Source organism: Apteryx mantelli, chromosome 9 (genome assembly GCF_036417845.1).
Source record: "Apteryx mantelli isolate bAptMan1 chromosome 9, bAptMan1.hap1, whole genome shotgun sequence".
NCBI lineage: Eukaryota > Metazoa > Chordata > Aves > Apterygiformes > Apterygidae > Apteryx > Apteryx mantelli.
Window position 1 is genome coordinate 2572501 of NC_089986.1, and position 18502 is coordinate 2591002.

Sequence of the window (18502 nt, forward strand, 5' to 3'; positions counted from 1 at the left end):
GGATGAAAAACATATAATCAAAATATTCTTTTGTGTTTTAACTAATAGAACCATTTCATTAAGTTGTTTATGAGTTTTATAGCTATGCCTTTATAGTTGTGCCAGGAATTTTGTCTTTTCTGTCAGGACTCTGAATTTTAACAATTAGGCCCCTTTGCTGTCTTTCCTTCCCAATTTTGATAACTCAGCAATCCTGGAATAGTTGGAATGAGCAGGGTTGTCTGTACACCTGGAAAAGTTTTTCGGAGCTGTTTGCCAGGGTACAGATGTTTTCCTCTGGCTGCGGCTGGGAGAGCTGCCTTGTAGATCCCGCTCGATCATCTCTTCGGCTTGGTGTATGTATTGCTAGTTAAGCTGTACTTTTCTCTTCATCATTAGTCATACTCTTTCTGTGGCCTTTACATACATTAAAGGGAAAAATGGCTTTTCTGGCTTCTATTTTTTTTGGATAATGATTGCCCTTTCCTATTTAGTATGTTGCTTATGCTGGAGTTGTTTTTTTTTATGGATGGGCCAAAAGCGTCTGTGTGTTTGATAGACAGATATTGTTATTATTCCATGCTTTATATTATTTTTCTCCAATTATAATTCATGTGCATTGCGCATAAATGTCAGTCCCGTACAATTATCAAAGACCAAAATTTCTGTTATGCTTCTTTCTATTTCAAATACTGTAATGGAACATTTTAGTAATTTACATTAGACTATAGCTAATGTGTGTTGACCAGAGGTCCATAAAAGAGTATAAAATTTTTAGGAAATGGAATATGAACAGTTACTTGAGCTTAAGATGCTTTCTGTTCCTTTTTAGGCTATTTATCTAAAGTAAGAAAATAATAGGGTTTTTGCAATAGAAAGATGAATCCTGCTTATAACTACCTGTAGTTCTCCACTGTGCTGCTTAGATTATAAGACGGTTCCTCAAATTTTTGTTGCAGTTTTCTTTTCCAAACTCTGTCCTTGATAAGAGTAGAAATGTAAAACTGCAGTGTCAATGTAGTATAATTTTTGTGCTTCATTGTGAGCTATTGAACATTTTCATACAGCTAGTGTATCAGCATGTTAGTAGTGTAGAAAAAAAAAACCACCACAACTGTTTCCCTACTGTGTATAATAGAAAGATAGTTCGGGGCAGGGAGCAAGCCTGGAAAAAACCTTTCTTATTTGTAAAGCAAACAGCATCATCTTACTGAATAGAAATTTCCCAGTTTATACTTTCCCACACAAATCCCAAACGATTCAGCTTCTGGAACGGGCAGACCCGTGTTAGGTCAGAATGCTGGTCTTGCTATAGCCTATATTTGAGTGTATTGCTGATTGATCACATAAAAAGAAGAAACACCAAATTAGACAAAAATATAATTTTAACATCCAATTATTTAAGCTGATTTATGCCTGAAAAAGTAGGGGTTTAAATCAAATAATGCCAGATATGCTTATTTTGTTTGTAAATTACTAATTCATATTATGAATTCTTCTCCTTGATATTTTATGGCAGAAAGTTTTTATGGGGAAAAAATGTTCCTCTATCAATTCTGAATTTGCCACCTTTCAAATTCATTCCGTTTCCTCTGCCTCATATAAACAAAGACGACCTTTACAACATCTCAATCTCTTTTTTTATATATATTTTGTATGCTCCTGTGAGGTATTCCTTAATACAAATAACTTCTTTATTTTCAGTTTCTTTTATAATTATTGTCGTCTTTTTCATCTCCTAATGCTGAAAGGAGGACCAGAAAAGATCCAGTCGTTGCTGTGCTAAGCAAACATGGCATAGTCCTTTCCAGAATGTGATCAAACTCCTTTTAAAAGATAGCTAGGGGTTAGGGTTCTTTGCTCTTTTCCTGTTGAGATAGATTTACTAGAACTAGGATGTATAATATTTCACATGAAGGCAGGCCACTGACTTATGGAATAGATTAAAATGAAATTATATATCTATCCTCTTTGTTTAATTTTTTTCATTTCTTCCTTGTCTTTTCTCATTACTGATATACATTGAGGTCTCCGTTTAGCTGTCCACAGTGATGCCTAAACTGTTTTTTCCTGAATTGATACTGTTCTTTGAGAACACAGTGAGGTGAATGGCAAGTTCCCTCCAATATGTGTTACTTTGTATTTATCAGCATTACATTTTATCCTGTTCCATGCTGCTATTGTCATTTGATCTGGTTAAGCCTCCCGGTCTTCTGTACCCCTAAATAACGCATTACCTGCAAGTCTGTTGGAATGCCACCATTCGGCATGTTTTCCCGATCACGACGGAAGTTATAAAACCAGCCTCCCTTTTAATATGAAACAGGTAGTAATTGCTAATACCTGTGAGAGGTGGTCTTGTGCTTCTTCTGTACTTTTCTTTCCTCGTGCAGGACTTTAATTCAGGCTTTTGTCACTTCAGCATCAGCTTATTTGTCTTTCCCAGGTACTGCATCAGTATATTTGAAGGGACTGAATAGATTCATGAGATGTGGTTTTTCTGCGGTGAAGACACTGTTTAGACAGTATACTAATAAGATTTTTTTTGTTGTATTGGAGCTTCCCCTTTATCTGTATATACTCCATTCATTTAACAGCAGGGCTGCTGTGTTAAAAAGTCGTCTTTTTATAAGAGTGCCTCAATTTGGGAGAGTAAAAATGCCCTCAGATAATCCTTCCCCCTCCTCAGCGAGAGCTTCCGGCGACCCAGCACCTGCGGACGTTTCTCAGTCCAGAGCTGCCGGATGTCAACCCCACCTGACAGAAACAACCTTCCGATCTTAATCCCTGCAAAATAATTCTCCTCTTCGTCTCAACTCGCCGTAACTTCCTCTTACTCTTTACTCCGCTTGACTCGAATCTGCTTCTGTAACTTCAGGTGCCTTCAGCCCAGATGTCCCAACCCAGAGTCCCCTCCCGGGCCGCTCTCCGGTTGCTTTGCCTGCCCAGACGTGCCTGCTGCCTCCGGACTTGTCCCGCAGTCCAGGCCTGTGTCTGGCTGCTGCCCGGTGTCTGCAGGTCGAAACCATTTGGGAGCTGCAGTTAAGATGACTGCGTTTTCAGGCATTTCCTGAATTACTGTAAGAGAGTTGATCAGCTTTGATCTAAAAAAGAATGTATTTTTTTCTGCATGTTTCCTCCGATTCTGAGCAAAAGGCGAGTCCGAGGAGAACGTACTCCCAATCTCGTGAAAGGCTCTGGAAGAGCCACAGTTGCAGTAACGCCGAAGTATTGCTGGGGTAGTCTCAATCTTCCTAACTTCTGTTTGCTAATGGCTTCTAGAGAAACAGTATCTGCTTTAGGTTTTTGACCAACTCTGCACATATCCCCAGTTGTTTTGGATAGCCGAACAGCTAGGAAACTTATGTTTTGGTCTTTCTTGTTGTACTTTTTCTGAACCTTTTTTTTAGCTTATCAGGCATTGGGAGAGGCTGGGTAAATAACTCTAGGAACTTGGTGGTGGGCTGGAATTAAAACAGGAGGATGGATTTGCTTGGCTTTGAAAACACTATATGGGGTTATCTAATAAGTGTTTATTTGCTGAGCCTGTTTTGGCTGTTGTTTTGGCTTTGTTCTTTAGACTGGATTTTCACTGAGTACCTCTGCGTCAAAAGACATTTAAACCCAGGGCAGTGACGGCTCACCTGAGGGAGGTCTATGTTTAACACGGCCACGATTCACATGCTGCTATTTTCAATTGCCCCGCGAGGTTGCCGTAATAGCGTCCGTGAGACACGAGCCGGAACGCGCTGCGTTGCCGCTGTTGTGACGGCGGTGCGGCTGGGAGGCCCCGGGTCGTCTTCCAGGAGAAACCTGGACGCAAACCTCCTCTCAGGGCTGGGGAGGAAGCAACGTGAAGACGTTTCAACTGGTGTGAACAAACTGGATTGCAAAGTTTGGAGGTCTCTAGCTGCGTAGTTTTCTAATGTAATAGCACAGAGGCCAGTTGTGTGTCCAGGGGAAATTCTGGTTTGTATCAGTAAGTGGAAAATCTTTTAAATTATGAGTTTGCTCTATTTTTGTTAAACAGATTTGATATCCTAGAGCCCCTCTGCAAGTCCAGGGAAAACATTTAATTATAATTTCAAGCAGCACGTGTAATACAGCTAAGGAGTGTCAGTCATGTTTGCGGAGGAAAAACATGGCACTTAGGGGCTGTCACTCAGGTCTATTAGTAGAGTTGTAGAAAGCTTTAAGGATTGCTGGTTTTGTATTTATCAAATGCAAAGATAAAACAAATTTGTGTAAAATACATGCAAATTGATCGCCATCACATTAAGGTTTGTTGGGCTTTTTGTTAGAGATGTTGTAAGAGAGATGAGTCCTGTGGTTGAGCTATTCCCAACCGGTATCGTTAGTGCTAAATAGGAGGAATTGAACAAGCCCAGTTTTACCACAGACAATAAACGTTGGAGTCGTATACTCTATATGAAATACACATATTCCTAAAAATTAGGCAAGAGAGCATTGCGACTCAAAATATTTCAGCAGGATTACTGCTCGAATCTCGTGGTGATGTAATGTTTGCCACTACTGACGAGAGCCATGTGCATTACGGAGCAATATTCGCCACCGATAATTGAAATGGAAGTTTGGGGCTCTGTTTTTAAACTTACCATTTCTCAAAAAAAAAAAAACCCACCAAATTTAAAGTTATGAGACACTGGTTTTAGCACAGTTATTTCATTAAAAATACTATTTATGGAAGGTCTAGTGATGTAATACAAGAGACTTGCTGTGTACAAATACAAATTTAAAAGGATGTGCTACACATTCCTAAAGAATTTAGCATTAAAAATTGAATACATATAATCAAATGTTTGCTTGAAATATAACAATTATTAATCACAGGAATATCTTTGAATATACACTTCAGTTGTAAACTGTTTAGTGATTTAATAATATAAACTCGATTAAAAATAAAAGTTTGTTTTCCTGTCTTCTGCCACTTCTGTCTTACATACAAACTGTCTTCATAGGAACATGATGCTAATGGCAATCTTAAAACATGCGCTAAACCGATCTCTCGTCCTCTTTGATGTTTGATGGCTGATGACATCAGCTGTTTTTCCAACAGACTCTTTTTTTTTTGTATACTTTTATAGTGAAATAAGCTAGTGACCATCTTGCATCCCATTTTATATGTATCTGTGACGCTGCCCAGATAGCAAGTTCTTTGTTTCTGTGCTAGTGCTACTTCTGCAGGTCATTCTGAATTTATGAAATCTTTTACATTTTGTATCTTTTGCTCATCATCTAGCATTGTTTCACTGTTGTTGCACATCTTTCCCTTGTAGATAACATATTTTGTCAGCTGTTTTCCAGTTGCTGTTTTGGGATATTAATGCCTATGTATTTAATCTTTCTCTTATTGATCAATGAGCAACCTTATGGTAAATCAAATAGATTATTTTTTTCTTTCATATAAACATACCCCATTCAACTCTATCGTCGAGGTGGTCTTGTCTGGCTTTGCTTCCGTGTTATGGTATCCCATAGAGTGCCACAGTTGCCCAAAGCGTAACTGCAGGATGTTACCGGACACCTTTGGAGAGAGACAACACTCACGGTGAGGAACGCTTGAGGCACCTCCCTGTTTCGTGGTATGCCCGCTGTGGAATTCCTTTCTTGGTTTTACAGGTCCTTGTCACCTTTGGCAGTTGGTACTGTAAGGGTACATATTTTTTTAATACACTGTTTTGAATTCTTTTGCTTCTTGGTTATGCTTAAGGAGAGCTCGTATGGAAAGTACGAGAGGTTGTTTTGCAGCTTGTGTTAAACATCCTTCCAGCAGTTTTCTGCACCAATCTTTTCACCGTTTTTTAGTTTCCTGAGGGCCTTTCTGAATTTTGTCATTTAACGGTCTTCTAAATCAGTATCAACCTCCAGTAGCAGGTCCTTCTCACATGCTGCTAATGGCTTGTTTCAGGGTCCTAATTGCGATTTTCATGTTAATTCATCTGTGTCCATTTTCTCAGAGTATTGGCCTCATCCACCAGTTGGAAAAGCACTTTCTGGACCCAAGCTAGTAACCTTAATTTAAGAAAAACTGCTCATCTGTTGTTCAGGGGTTATTGATTCATAATGGGAAGACATCTATATGGAGGTCTCCTGTGGGTATACCAGCGGTTGTGGAGTAATCGAGCAGTCTATTCTAGTAGAAATAAAACTGTTCTTCACCGTCAAGTAGCCTCTCGTAATACGAGTAGAGGTGATGTAAAACAAAGGATTAAAAAAAACCCCACAACTCCCTGAAAAGCAGATTGTATTTTTTTTTCATGACTTGGTAGAAGAATGTGCGTGTGCTTGTGCACGTGGTATGACAGGCAGTCGAACTAAAAGTTTTGTCAAGCTCTCACCCTCTCAAATTCTCTGACAGTGCATTTTTCAGACTCCTGGGCCATTTTATACGCTGGCGGTTACCTTGATCCTCCCCTGATCTGTGATGTCAGGCACAGTGCAAGCTGAGATGGCTTCGCTTGACGGACATTTTGAGGAAAGCTAATTCCTGAGCTCAGGACTGGTGTTCTTCCCCCACGGAGCAGGCTCAGTTGGGACATGCAGAGCAAAGCGCTTTGGTTGCCTTGAATAATACTTGCATGGCGAAAGGGGTGAACTTAGACTGATTACCATAAAAAAAATACTCTAGTAGCGGTATTTGCCTGGAAGAGTTTTTAGAGGTGAGCAATGACACCAAAGACTTGGGACTTTAGAATTATGGAAGAAGATGCCGCGCGGCGGCGGGGGAGCAGCCGGGGCGCCCGAAGCTGCCTCTCGCCCTGGGCACCCTGCCGCCGGGGTTCAAAGCGTGGCCCGTTCTCGTGTTTCTAGCGCAGAGCAGAAACCTCCCAAAGTTTTCAGAAACTTAAAGAGAATAATCAGCTTCTGAACTCCGTGACAAACGCGGTTTGTGTATAGATTTCACTGTGAGAACGTTTTGAGTGGCTTCAAAATCGGCGGGATGGCCAGCACGTTGGACACAGTAAGACATCCCCGGGGGTAATCAGCACAGCGGGTGCCCAGCCGGCAACGTGTTTAGGCTGCAAGGAATTTAAGGAGAGGAAGCAATCGGAACAGATAACGGGAGAAGTGTGCAAAACCAGCCGTATTGACCGCGTTAGAGCCAGTTTTTGAGCATGCTTGAGGAGCCGTGTGTTTTGATGGGAGCGGTCACCGGGGGGCCGGGGCTGAGCGAGGCGCTGCCGGCGCTCCTCCGGCGGCGCTCCTCCAAACCGCCGCCGCTTCCCGAGCTCCTCGGCTAGCGCACGGCGCGGGGGGCGGCGGTGGGGGCGCGGGTGCCGCGCCGCACCACGCCGCTGGTTACGAGGCTTTCCGAATGTCGTTGCAGACGCCCGCGGAGCAGGCCAAGGCGAGGCTGCAGCTGGTGCTCGAGGCGGCAGGTAAGCGTGGCGCTCGCGCGGGAAACCGCTCTTCCGGCGGCTTCCCTGCTATCGGGAAAACGAAACCCGGCAAGGCAGGACTCTCATCCTGCTTGGTGTGCCAAATGTTGAATCCCTTTCTCCATAGCTCGCTTCCATTTCTAATCAAGTCGGAACTGGTGTACCTCACCGTTGGCGCTTAATGAATTGCTTTGAGGAGGTGGAAATAAGCATGTTTTTCCTCTTGCTGCTGCTACTGAGCCTTTGCATACTCAAAAAATTGTTTTCTGTGTGCGTTTATTTATTTATATATTTATTTACTGTTGAACTGAATTATCCCATATATATGCATTTATGGTGGTAGTAGAAATATATAGCAGGCATTTGAAGAGGCTCACATGGGCCTGCAGAGAGCGTTCCCATTTTGCGCAGTGTTATATTTTTCTAGGACTAGTAAGAAGAAAGGCGAGATGCGTGTTGTGTGTTACTAACTTTTTTTTTAATTTTGAAACCTTTAATTTAAATTAAGAATTGGGGGAATCCTGTAGTTTCGTATCAGGCGCAAAGCTTTCAGGGAGCGGCTGTGTCCGTCCGTCGTCCCCTGTGTGACGCTGGCTGAGCGCGGTGGCCTGCCGCCTCCGCTTCCGGGCTCGGCTTCCGGCGGCGTTTCGTGTCGGCACGCTGCCGCCTTCGCTGCCGGCTACAAAGACTTTGTCTTCTCTTCGCCCAGCGCCCAAATCTTTATTCACAAGAGCTGCGGGTGCCTCGATGCTCTTTAGACTGCACGTCTGCAATGAGCACCTCGGATCACCCGCGAATCGTGCGCTGCAGTAGCATCAGGGCGGCTATAAATACGCTGTGAATGAATAAAGATACGTCTTTATTCATAATATGCTAACTGGGCTTGAGATACTTTCAGTTGTCTTGGAGTCATTAAAAATAATAATTTAACCCTCTAAAATGTTAGCCTGTGTTAATGTTTGTAATCATAATTAATTTCTATACCTTCTATTCCCTATTTTCACTTTCCCATTAAAGTTTTGTTGGTTTATCCCTAAAAAAGGAAAATTTGCAGCATTTTATACATGTGGTAATAAATACATATTTGCAATAATTTCTGGTCCTAGCTCAGCTTTAGTTTCTAATATATGTATTCTTAATTTATAAACAACAATTTCCAAGATATATCAGTCTTTATTTTTTCTCCCACTTCTGGAAAGCTTTTGTTTTAAAGGGAAATGCATCTTCTGATATTTCTGGATTTTTTTTCAAAAATTCATCTAGCCTTTTATATTGTACAGCTTCAAATGCATTCATTGTTCTCCATAACTTTTAATAAATCTTTGAAGCATATAATTATAAAATAGATGTGACAGCACAGACCAAAAAAAGCACAATTTGTTTATACTACTCACATCTGTCACACCTCATTTTTTAATTTAACACCTGGGAAATATATAAAAGATATCTATGAGTTATATATCATCATGACCTGGGTCCCGGAAATTTCCAAAAACATTTAAAATGCCTATGACACTTTTTAATTTAAAATTTCAGAATTGGACTCAAACTTAGATTGAAGGTGCAAACTGTTCATAAATAACTCAAGAGATGTAATCTGTTTGTTTCTCTTAACATTTCAAATATAGAAAAAAGTTCTGTTCCTGATTTTATTTAAGTGTTGGTAATCTTATGCATTTATGAGATCATCCTCTCCTCCCTCCCCCAGTCCTGTTTTTAACTAATTAAATTGAATTTTTATTAAATTGTTGCAAGGGCACTGTTGGGAATGTTAATAATGTTTTTTCCATATATTCTTTTTTTGTGTGTTTATGCATTGCAAAATAAGCACATTTCTTTACCTTTAAGGTTAAAAAAAAAAAAAAAAAAAAAAACCTATGCCAGAACATTACTGAGCAGATGTTTTCAGCAGAAAAGTATTATATCTCTCATTCCAGTAATACGAAATTGTTTTAAAGGCATTACTTTCTATACCAACTTGGTGGTTTAACTTTTCAGAATAATAATCACTCAACATTTTAGAACCAAGTTCTAACTTGATTTTCAGCAGTATTTTCTATTATTATTTTTGTATTTATATGTTATTTTGTTGAATAATAACTAAATAATATTTATAGTGTACTGTCCACAGATAATTTATTTTAAATGTGTTTTGTCTTTTTGAGAAGTTCAGAATCAATGGGTTATCAGTTGTTGTAGCATGGTATTGAATGCTTTATTTGCATACAATGTAACTTTAAATCAGTATTTTAGTGATGATGTTTTTCTTTTTTGTATGTAGTGTTCAGTACAGGATACACCTCAAACTTGTGAAGTAACTTGTAGAATATCTGGTTGTACATGTTATAGGAAATGTTTCATTGCATTAATTGGGGGAAAAAACCTGTGTCACATTCACAATGTGTGGTCTAAGTTTTAATGATTGCTGATAACACTGTTCTCCTTTCAGTGGCATGGACAAACAAAACAGTTTTATCTTCTACAACAGCTCAAAACTACCAACAAGTGTTGGAGGGGCCTTTGGGAAGGTCCCATCTTTGTTCATCTCTATTGAAATGCTATTATGTTGGCCTCTCAAACTTTCTTTTCCATGACATTTCTTTTTATTAATATCCCAAATTAATCTAACATTTTCTTATATTGTTTGTATTCAAATATATTTGCTCATTTTATTCTGAAGATTTCGCTATCTTACTATACTTTGAAAGTATTAACCTAGAAAAGGTTATTTGGCTTATTTAGCAAATATTTTGGTTCTTAATATACTGGAAATGCCTTCGGACAAACATAACAAATATAGCACAGCAGCACCTTAACTGTGTAAGATTACAAAATATATTACAAAATATATTAAATATTAACATGGTTAAGCTAAAAGTTATTTCTCTATAAAACACCAATGTTTGTTGTAAGAGCAGTTTGACTTTAACTTCAAGCTGTCTGATGAGTTTTGTAGCTTGCTTATAGCCTCTCCCAGGATTATATTTATATACTATTTAAGTTTATAATCTGCTATTCACCATAGACTCTTAATACTTTGGATTAATTTATTTTACTGACTAGGTTCCTCTTTTGCTTAGCCCCATCAAATAGTCTAAATTTCAATGTATCCTTTGCCTATCCTTTATTTCCTTCCTTGGAGATACTCAAAAGCCATCTGGACGCAGTCTTGGGCAACATGCTCTAAGTGACCTGCTTGAGCAGGGGGGTTGGACTAGATGATCTCCAGAGGTCCCTTCCAACCTCAACCATTCTGTGATTCTGTCTGTATTTAAAAAAGAGAACAACTGGAATGTAAGTTCGTGTGTACATTTGGCAAAGCTGAGTTACTGTTCTGATGGACCTTTGCTTCACTTTGAGAAAAGAAAATTGTCTGTAATTAATACAAGTTTGCAATATATCCCTGTTGAACTGAAGTTAATTTTCATCACAGTTATTGAAAATGGTATTAGAATGTAGCTTTCGTGACTTATATTGACTAATGTCGTTAAACATACCTTTGGAAGGGTGGTAGGTTACCTGCCGTCAGCTGGCATTACGTTGGAAACTGCTGCCCCCATCTACACTGCCTATGGTCTCCTCTGCCTGCGTTTGCATACGGAGTGTCCACTTTCATTGCCACTGTTTAGGCAAATACATTTTCCTTTAAGCTTAGATTAATAGACTACAAACATGTTTTTGTTTTGGGGGCTATATCTTTCTGATTTAAATATATATACACACACACACACACACACACACACATATACATATATATTCATTTGAAAGCTTACAGTTCTTTAGATTTTGGGGATCCATGACTATTTATGCCTCATACAGTAAACATCTTATCTCAGAACTGTTCTGTGATACATTCTGGCATTTTCAGTAGGTTTACACAAAAACTGTTTGAGGGATATGTCCCTTGTCAGTAGGTCTAGGTGGGAAGTGAAAATAGACATGTCACCTAAGCTTGTTCAGGAGCAGCTCTTTATTGCTGAAAACAGTTTGGTGTAAAACTCACCTCAATACCTGAAGCGTATAGAAATCAGTGAAAACTGTTTTGATGTCAGGTTTTAAGTTCATGCAGAATAGGTGCATATTTTTTAAGAGAAGGCTGTTGGCCTTTGCTTTATTAGAGTTCAGAATGCCTGAGGATATTTTGCTCAAATTTAAAAACAGGAATTGTCAACTTTTCTCCAAGCACAGGAAATTTCAGTCTAAAAGCTGGTTGTACTGTATTCATGTGAATCAGGCTAGTAAAAAGCTAACCCTATATTCACGCCAAATACTGCACACAACTGCAGTAGCTATATACAAGAGTCATTAGAGGCACTGTATAAAGGATATGATTTCCAAAAGAACATTAGGTACCAAAAAAAAAAGGAAAAAAAGCTTAGATAGTCCATGTTTTGCTTTATTCTTTTTCTAGTGTTTCAGTGAAATATTTACATGTAAGGGTTGTCTTCTCAATCTGAGGATGCTTGCGTGATCTTTTATTGAGAGTATAAGTTTGTTTCCCATCAATCTATTGACATGGAAATTATGCTCAAAATGTAGAAATTGAATATCCCTGTGGCTTTAAGCAAGAGAAGGAAAGTTGTGTATTGAATACATTCATAATGTTATGTATTTGTAGGATATAGGTTTTGAAAATGCTTTCACCACCTCAGCTTTCCCAAGCGCTGTTCTAGTACAATGGGCATAGTTTATGGAAGTTAATTGTACATTATTGGGCTCCCTTCGTTCTTCACTAATCTCTCCATCACCAGAGATGCTTGAGTTTAGGGAAGCTGAATGTCCAGTGGCCTACTGATCAGCTGCAGCTTCAGGAAGAATCGGAGAGATGTTCAGTATGGGAAAAATCTGTTTCTAGAATCTAACTTAGATATTCACTTAGGAAATATCAAACAATTTCTCTGAAAGCCAAAAGATAAAAAATGGTAAAACAGACTTTTTAAAAATGGGTTTGTTTTTCACTGGTGCCTTTGGGGGATGGTAATCCCTCTTTGGGGGAGAGCTGCTAAAATATTGCATCTTCACCTGTAGTTGTGCCGGGCTGAGGGGAGCACGGCCATTTTTATATTCTGGTAATATATTGCTGCCAAGAAGTATCGTCTCTGTGTTCTTAGTTTGTGCTGATTTTGCTATGTGCTTTAAGTAATTGTTTTCTTTGTTAGTATAAATTAATGTCAGTATCTTTGTTCTGATTAAACAGGGTAATATTTGCAGATGCGAAGGCACTCCGCTTTAATTGCCAAGGAGACTGATTTTTGGTTTATAAAAACTGTCGTTCAGTAGAAGTTGTTAGTCTCAGCCATAAATTTATATTTGCATGACTTTATTTGCTTATCCTTCTTAATATTTGGATACAAGAAAGCCTTTTTAGCATCGTCTAACAATATCACAGCAACTTGCCACGTCTGAGCAGATGTTAAGCAGGCAATAGTTGAATGTTAATTTTGAGAGGGTGGTATGTTTAAGCCTATCTGAAGTATGTTGCATGTGGGCCTTGCAGACTGAGCTACAATGCTTTGTCTCTTGGGAGAATTTTAAAGCTAAACCTCTTTCTTTTTGTCACTCTATATGGACTCTCTCAAGTCAGTATAAAGCAGATCATCCCTAGGCTAAAGCTCTTCAGCTTTTGTTAGTGGGCTCTGTAGACCTGTAATTAGGCCTCCTGGCAGGCCTTGCAGGCCAGTTAATGGTCATATGGAGTTTCTATGAGGCAGACTGGCTTTGTGCAAATCCTTCGCAGGAATACGTTTCTGGGTCACTTCCTACCAGGACCGGGCTTTGTCGCCGTGCCCCACGGGCTGCCAGGGAGCAGGTTCCCTTGACCATGGACAGCTCAGTTTGCCGCGCACAATCCACTCGGCTAATCCCCAGTGTAAACAGAGGATTTAGCAGAGCTTCTGTCACTTACCGTTGCCAAACCACTTGGGTGTCTGTGATTTCTTTCCCAGACTTCATTACTGAGCGGCAGAGAGACACCTAAGATTCGAGCTTGTTTGTGCATTAAAAACTTGCTCGCTTTTTTCACTAATTTAAGAAAAAAGTTTCAAGGACTAGAATCCTGGCTTACTCAAACTGATAAATTTAATAGAAAACCTCAAAACTTCAAAGCCAGTTATTTGTGCCAAAAGTTGTTATAACGCATCCCTGTTTTCTCAAAGTTTAGAATCTGGATGAATATTCTGAGTGTAAATGTATCGATAGGGAAAAGCATATGGACGTTTTGAGCTATCAATCTTACCGCTCTTACCAAAGTAGTCTGAAAAATTTTCTCTAGTGATAAGTAGAAATTTCTTATTCTCCGTATAAAGACGATTACAAAAGGCAATTGATCTGTGTTTTCAAAGGTCTAGAGTTGAAATAAGTGACTGATCTATTTTGGGAATCTGCATTTCAATCTATTGGTGAAAGAGCATTCAAGAATAGAGCATTTTTGTGGAAAGAATTCTTGATTGAGTTTATTTAAAGGAGACTTCAGAGTTGAGATACTAATATGACTTTAGCAATATATGGTAAAAATTGATGAATAGAAATCATAAGCATTTAAGCATTTTATCAGATCTGTTTGACAGCAGTTCTGGATATTGGATATTTAACTCATTATCTTTGAATTATACTATCAGATTGCCTCGTTTAATTTTGTACCATGCATCTTTATTACATTTTTACATATTCTTTAAAGAGAAAATAATGGACTATACCAGGTACTTTGGCTTTAGCTGTTGTAAAAACACAAGTATATAATAACATTTATTGCATATCTTTTTACCCAGCCATTGTAATACATTCTTCTGGGGAGAAAAATCCTAATTTGTGCTCATGTCGCCTGATAAATAGACAGTCAAATATTCTCTACTTTCTGGTATCAAAATGGCTCATAACAGATGTGGCTGAAAGGACCACATACGTAGACTGTATGATTTTAGTCTGGTGGAACTAATAGGATCACTTGCTACTTTATAGATTCTTGCTTTTCTTTTACTTTAATAAAAACTGTTTAGTTAAATAGGATGGCCTCTATTTTGCTTTTTTCTAGCTATGCAAAGTAGTAAGACAGGCAGGTGGCAATAAGTATGAAAACGTTTTTTTACTAGTACTTTTTTTCAATAAATTTTATAAAACATTTACTGGCATCTTATTTTGGCTATGGCTTTCATATTTTTAAGTATGTTGCTCGTGTTCTTTCCATTGGAAATTTGATATCCTTATACTGAATTTCTAAGCAAACAATTTCAGAAGGATTGTTAAAAATGTGATGGCCTGTATGTGCAAAGGATGTAATAGTACATAACGTATTTTACCTATTTAATGGAAAATATTTAAAATACCTCTTTCAATAATATTTTCTCTAGATATTGTAAGAATCTGAAATACGTCTTAACAAACTTAAGAGTTGCTGAAGATTGAAAAAGGTTAGTATAGTTAGTATGCTGATATGCCCAGTTTGAGTTAATATGAAATTTTATTTCTATCAGTTTCAAATTGTTGTTTTGAGTAGTGTCTGTTGACACTTTGGATGACTGAATTTTACTTCTGTTTATAAAATGTTCTCACTTCTGTGAGCAAAGATGTCGGGTGGAGAACGAATAGTTCAATAAGCCAAGTGCTGATGTAAGGTGCTCAAGTTTTTTTTTTTTTTTTTTTTAAAGATGTTTTGTACAGCTTTCTTGAACTGAGTTGAGAATCTGAATTAGTTGGAATCTGTTTCTAATGAAAAAGTTCCCTTAAACAAGCAAGACCTGGCTCCACCTCTATGGGCGCGTGCAAGAGCAAGGTCCGAGCACCTCGCCGGGAGCTGGGCTCCCGCCCTGTGGCCGCCTTCCCCCGGCAGCCCCGGCACACCGCCCGTGGCAGGGGGTGCCGCCCCAGTGCTCCTTTCCCATCACCTGTCCCCGTCCCGTTGCGGCCAACTTGGTCGCTTTGGATTTTGTTATACTGCAGGCTACAAAATAGCACGTAACAACTCTTCAAGATTCGTACTCTTCAAGATTCTTCAAGTCCATATTCTGCTGCTCTGTTGCTAAGGGTGAACTATTAAAACATTGAAGACAAGGAGGAAAAAAAAGGGATTAAAAATTTCAGATTGGATTTTGTGAAGCTCGCTGTTGGGAGGTCATTCCCATTGCTGCTGTGGTTTCAGCTACGAGCATTAATTGTTTTTAGCCCCCAATAGCTGCCATTTGTGTTTCTTCTTCCTGAATGCCTTTGTTGTTTTAATACTCTTTCCATGTTATCGCTACACAGTGTGGCTGAGGTTTGGTCAGGAATAGAAGGGTTTGCTGTTTTGCCTGCCTGTATTCTTCATGTGAGCAAGTGATACAGAAAACTCAAGTGAGACTGAACACTTGAGAGAAAAATGAAGGGAAACGAGGGGGTAAAAATAATAGCATAGTTGTTCTGAAAGCACCTGAGGCACTGCCCGTAGCGAAAGCTGTCTGGTCCCAAACTCCATGGCAGTGGGGTGCTACTGTGTAATAGTATGTTTGAAAATCTAGCAGAGTGTTCCAAAATCATAAGTAGAACTCACTTTATGGATTATGTTCCATACTCCTATCACTGTATTCCCTAGATAGGATGAGTTCTTCAAATCTTAAGGTAATTATCTATTTTTTTGCAAAAAGAGGCTGAACATGCAGTATGTTGGTACCTGAAGTACTTATTTAGCTGGTTCGAATTTCAGTTATGTTCCTCAGCCTAGTGTTTTTCCTTTTCTGTCTTTCTGGATGCTTAGAGCCAACCTGTAGAGGCTTTACTAGGTGGTCGGTATATGGCCCCCACCTCTCTCAGACCTTCAGAGGAGCTAAACTGTGCATGCAGTTTCCCTGACACATGAAGGAAACCACATCTATGGGTTTCACTCGCAGCGTTTTGGATTCTTTTATTCGTGTTGCTCCACTAACCCCAGAGTGAAAACGAAGTCCTACATAAGTACTTCTCTGCAGGAGATCAAGCAGAAACTTAAGAAAAAAACGTACCAGAGGAGACCCCCTTCAGCTTGTAGGGCACTTTATTTTTCATCACTAATTGTCATTCTAGCAATTTAATCTACAGGAAGTTATTTCAGATTTTTTCTGGAGCTGCTAAAAATAGCTTGTAGCATGGAATTCCTTTGGAGGTTGCCTGAAGAAAAAATTGACACAACTTGAGTTTTGAAGAAAGAGAGTACCTAATGAATAGACTAATGAAAAACCACGTCTATTGGAAAAAAAAGAGGAATGGTTCCGGCCTCTATTTTGATAAGTAAGCTGTCTGGTTATCTCTTAACAAAACACTTCATTTCTGAAGAATTCAAGACGAGAGATCACTGCAAGGAGGAGGATGGTGGTTCTTTCAGTGCCTAGAGAGCGGTGAACCCTGGTAGGGATTTTGTTCGGGTGCAAGTCTGCACCGATCTGTGAGGATTGATATCGCTCCCTGTTTCAGTTGTTTCAGAGGTGTATGAACTGGAATTACACTTGAAACGTGTACTGAATCGCCCAGGCTGGGCAGCCTGATTGCGCTCTTCTTGGCCGTCTCACGCTCTTTCAAGAGCTGTGGAGCAAATGGTTGTTCGGCCTTGCAGAGCTCAAGGGAAGGTGATCTTCTGGACTTCAGGGCTCCCAGTGAGTACATCCTTTTTATACGGATCTGAATGTTTCCTCTTCCCTCTATAATCCTATCCCTATACCCTGTAGATTACTTCACAACTCTCTACGGGTAAGATGCTTAGTTTTTATGTTTTCGTCTGTTCGGTTCAAAGACAGTATCCTTGCGGCAGATGTACGTTATCAGTTCAGAGTGGTTTCTTTCAGTCTGTGTGTGGTCTCAAACATTTTCATAGTATATCTTTCTGTTGTAGGTGCATATTTAAAAATAGGAGGTTTTATCCTCTGAAAACTAGCTTATTTAGGAAAGTCCTTTAGTTATGGAGATAGTGAAGCCAATTTTCTTGCTTTTGCTCACTGAGTTTCTAGGTCAACTGCTGATTCCTACTCAATCAATAGATTTCCAAGTGTCCAAAATAATTTAGTTGACAACATCAGCAGAAAAAGCACTTTGGAACAAACTCTGCAGGATACAGAGATTTCCAGAATGAAATGTTCTTCTCAAAAATGTGTTTGAAATACATGCTTAAAAGAAAGAAAATTATACTGTATTCATTAGGATGCAGAAGCTTTGAATCCCTATCAGATGCCTTCCTGACTTGATTGTGGATCCTGCCTTTATATCTAATAATTCCCAGAGCCCTCAGGACTGAGGAGAAGACAAGCCTGATTAATATTTATCACTCCAAGTTGGCATATTAGTATTGTATTTTGAAATTGTTTTATTCCTCAGCTGAACTTCCCATCATGTTGCCAGTTTTTTCTGACAGTCTCGCAGTGTCATGGTGTGAGCAAAACCACTCTCTCCGTCTCCGACGGGCACTGGTTAACCTCTGCCGAGAGGAGCTCATTGGCAGAAGCAGAAGCTGCTTTGATTCACTGCAGGAAAACTTCAGCCAGACTAATTTATAATGCTAAAGGGCTTTTTTTCTCTTAGGAGTTTCTTGTTACCTCCTTTTCTGAAATTTTGGACTGTTTGTGCTTTTCTTAAAGAAGGATTTAACTGTTCCCTGGCCTGTCTTGATAGAGCTTATCACGTGCTTACACAAACTGTGCTCTCTACCTCTTTCCTACTACTTTGTCCATGGCTCTAAAAGCGTAAACGCATGCGTAGCCTTCAGGTGGGAAGGTTCACTTTGTGGGGATCTCAAATGTAGTTGTTGCCTGTCCTGGAGTTACTGCCATCATCGTCTCTGTACTAGCTACTGTGCTTTTGGTGGCAACCATCTCTGCTCAGATGGTGAACAGCCCTAATACATATCCCCCATGCTCTATCTTTCTGGAGTCCTAAAACCGGTTTTTTTGCTAAGATTCCTTGAGTGGATTTTATTTCACCGAACTATTGATGTCTACAATATAGGTAGCTGTATTTTAGGTAGTTGCCCTGGTTTCTGCAGTTTCTGATGTCACTGTACTAGTCAGATGTAGCGGTGTGTGGTAAGATGCAGTAAAGTCTGGACGTTTAAATACATAATTGTGGAAATGATAGTCTTTAATTTCTTCATTTTATGATTTTAGAGTCTTTACCAGAGCATTTCAGGTATA

General features: G+C 39.3%; 1 protein-coding gene across 1 annotated transcript in view; it reads left to right on the forward strand.

Moving 5' to 3' along the window:
• The window catches only part of RSRC1 (arginine and serine rich coiled-coil 1), a 170664-nt gene that overhangs the window by 95067 nt on the left and 57095 nt on the right, over window positions 1-18502 (forward strand). The window contains exon 7 of the mRNA XM_067301560.1: window positions 7328-7379. Coding sequence (XP_067157661.1) covers window positions 7328-7379 — 52 coding nt within the window. The remainder of the gene's footprint in view (window positions 1-7327; window positions 7380-18502) is intronic.